The following is a 2,568-nucleotide window of genomic DNA, read 5'->3' as shown; positions in this document are numbered from 1 at the left end:
AGAATCACACAATCATAGAATGGTTTGGGTTGGAAAGGACTTTTAAGATCATCCAGCTCCAACCCCCTGTCATAGGCAGGGACTCCTCACCCTAGACCATGACACCCAAGGCTCTGTCCAACCTGGCCTTGAACACTGCCACGGATGGAACATTTAGCATGTCTTTGGGCAACCTGCTCCAGTGCCTCAGCACCCTCACAGTGAAGAACTTCTTCCTGATATCTAACCTGAACTTCCCCTAAGTTGAAACCTATCACCCCTTCAGCTCTCACCAGAATTCAAACCTGAAGATGTACTGTTTGAAGGCTTTTAAACCTTCAAGGGAGTTCTATATAACCAGCAAAATATAATGACGAGTTGCAAATCATGCGTTCTAGCCAGCTTCCAAACACAGAGACCTGAAAATCAACCACATGCGCCCCCCAACTTGCCAGTGCTTTGGGAATCAGCATACATCAATCTCCTCAAAGCAAAGAGCCACAAAAAATACGTTAGAAATACAAGGGACATTGTTAGTTGTTGTGTTAGTGAATCATAGAGCAAAATCAGGTCATGCTGCCCATGAGAGGAACGCTACAGACAGGCTTTCACAGTGAGTATGTGTGGTCAATAATTAACCATAGCAAAAAGCTGTATAGTCAACATCTTCTATACAGTCAATTTTATTTGTCTGTTCTCATTTCTCAGGAATCAACTTGCTTCTGGAAATGAAGTTACAAGACTAGAGTAGTTAACCAAGAACAGAAGGAAGGATTTCTTCAGAAAACACAGGTGCTAACTTTACAAGCAATTTAAGACTTAAAGGCTAAAGTCTGACAAAGTAATTGACCATGTTATGTTCTCTGGGTGTGAAGGAATACGTCCGTAGGTTTTAACAAAGTTCCATCTTCCACAAACCTGGGAAAAAAAATAGATATTTCTATTTTTGGAGCCAGGGTTGTCTGTGCATGAACATTAACAAGTACAAAAATTCAGCAGATAGTTTCATAGTATTTTTCTCTTAACTACAACAGAAAGTGCAACACTAAAAAGGCATCTCCTGCCTATTTAAAACGTCTTATACCTTTACAAAGCTAACTCTGAATGTACACATTACATCCTGAAAAAAAATAGATATTTCTATTTTTGGAGCCAGGGTTGTCTGTGCATGAACATTAACAAGTACAAAAATTCAGCAGATAGTTTCATAGTATTTTTCTCTTAACTACAACAGAAAGTGCAACACTAAAAAGGCATCTCCTGCCTATTTAAAACGTCTTATACCTTTACAAAGCTAACTCTGAATGTACACATTACATCCTAGAACACACAAACGAGTTGGAAAGTGTCATGGCAGAAGTATGGAAAGCATGCTTACAGGTTCTGTAAGCAAAAAGACACACAGCAAACACCAGTGAAAAGTGACTATGTCTGGAAACAAACCAATTCAAGATGTCTGAATCTTGACTACTAGCTGAAAACAAAATCCCATGACGTGTTGATTCTGTAACTTTATTTGCATTTAAAGATTGGCTGCTAAGCTTCTTATCTGAAGAACCACCACAAACAATCAGGAGTTGCTAGCTCTGTTAGAATTAGTCTATTAGATCCAATGGAGGCTTATTTAAATTGCTGATTGAGCCAGATTGACTTTTGTAGGAAGAGGTCCTGCTTCTTCATGTTCCTCAGTCTTGCATCTAACCACAACAAGTGCAGAGGATGGGTATCTGTTCAGTTTTTGTTCATTCATGTATTCCAGATCTCCATAGATGCTCAGCTTCTGAAAGAGTGAAACAATTTACTTTAAGACAAAGACCCTTCATACTGTGAATAAAATACATTTCATTATGCAACTTCATTCCTGGCTGCAGCCCTTCACCACAAGTGAACCCAGGCTTTCTTTACCATCTGAAATTCATGGCTAGCAGAAGATTTGCATCCAAAAGAAAGCATTAAATCTGCAAGAACAGTAGAGACAGTGCTTCTGTAACACCAGTAACATGCTGTCACTTCTGTTCTCACTACTGATCCTCCCGCATTAAACCCATACTGGGTTCCACCTACACCATCTGACCCTCAGCATAGCTCCATTCCCAGAGAAATCAGAAGCAGCCTCCATTTGTTAAGAGTAATTTGAAGGTTGTTGAGAGGAGAATGCTACAAACTAAAAGACATCTGCGCTGCCTGAGTAAGGCTCAAAGCTCCCATCAGCCTTAGGAAGGAGCAAGAATTGCTCAGCTATGAAATCATCATTGCAGTAACAAAATTGGTTTGATAACCACACATGCAAAAACTCAGCCTCCTTCTAGTTGAACCTCCTCAACTATTTCTTAGTCTCTAGCCAATAATATAAAAGTAATATGATTAATAAAATAAAAACTATTATAAAATAGCAGTTACCTCAGATGGAACATATTGCTCTACAGCTGTAGCTACAGTTGCACAACAAATCCAGAGCAGCACCAACACTGACAGGACGAGAGTAGTGGTTAAAATCCAACTGGAATTTCTGAAATGAAAAGAATGTTACTAGATTTCATATGCTGAATGCAAGACAATGGAGCCTCTAAAATGGCTCAATTTTGACTG

At 39.3% G+C, this 2,568-nt stretch overlaps 1 protein-coding gene across 1 annotated transcript in view; it reads right to left on the bottom strand.

Annotated features, from left to right (window-relative positions):
- Positions 1 to 1,475: 1,475 nt before the first annotated feature.
- The window catches only part of TMEM59 (transmembrane protein 59), a 5,272-nt gene continuing 4,179 nt past the window's right edge, over positions 1,476 to 2,568 (bottom strand). The window contains exons 6-7 of the mRNA XM_010016572.1: positions 2,380 to 2,488; positions 1,476 to 1,759 (exon numbers count right to left, since the gene is read on the bottom strand). Of these exons, the coding sequence (XP_010014874.1) occupies positions 1,604 to 1,759; positions 2,380 to 2,488 (265 nt within the window). The 3' untranslated portion in view covers positions 1,476 to 1,603. The remainder of the gene's footprint in view (positions 1,760 to 2,379; positions 2,489 to 2,568) is intronic.

Source organism: Nestor notabilis, unplaced genomic scaffold (genome assembly GCF_000696875.1).
Source record: "Nestor notabilis isolate BGI_N333 unplaced genomic scaffold, ASM69687v1 scaffold23536, whole genome shotgun sequence".
NCBI classification, from domain to species: Eukaryota; Metazoa; Chordata; class Aves; order Psittaciformes; family Psittacidae; genus Nestor; species Nestor notabilis.
This window is presented reverse-complemented; position numbering and strand designations above follow the sequence as displayed.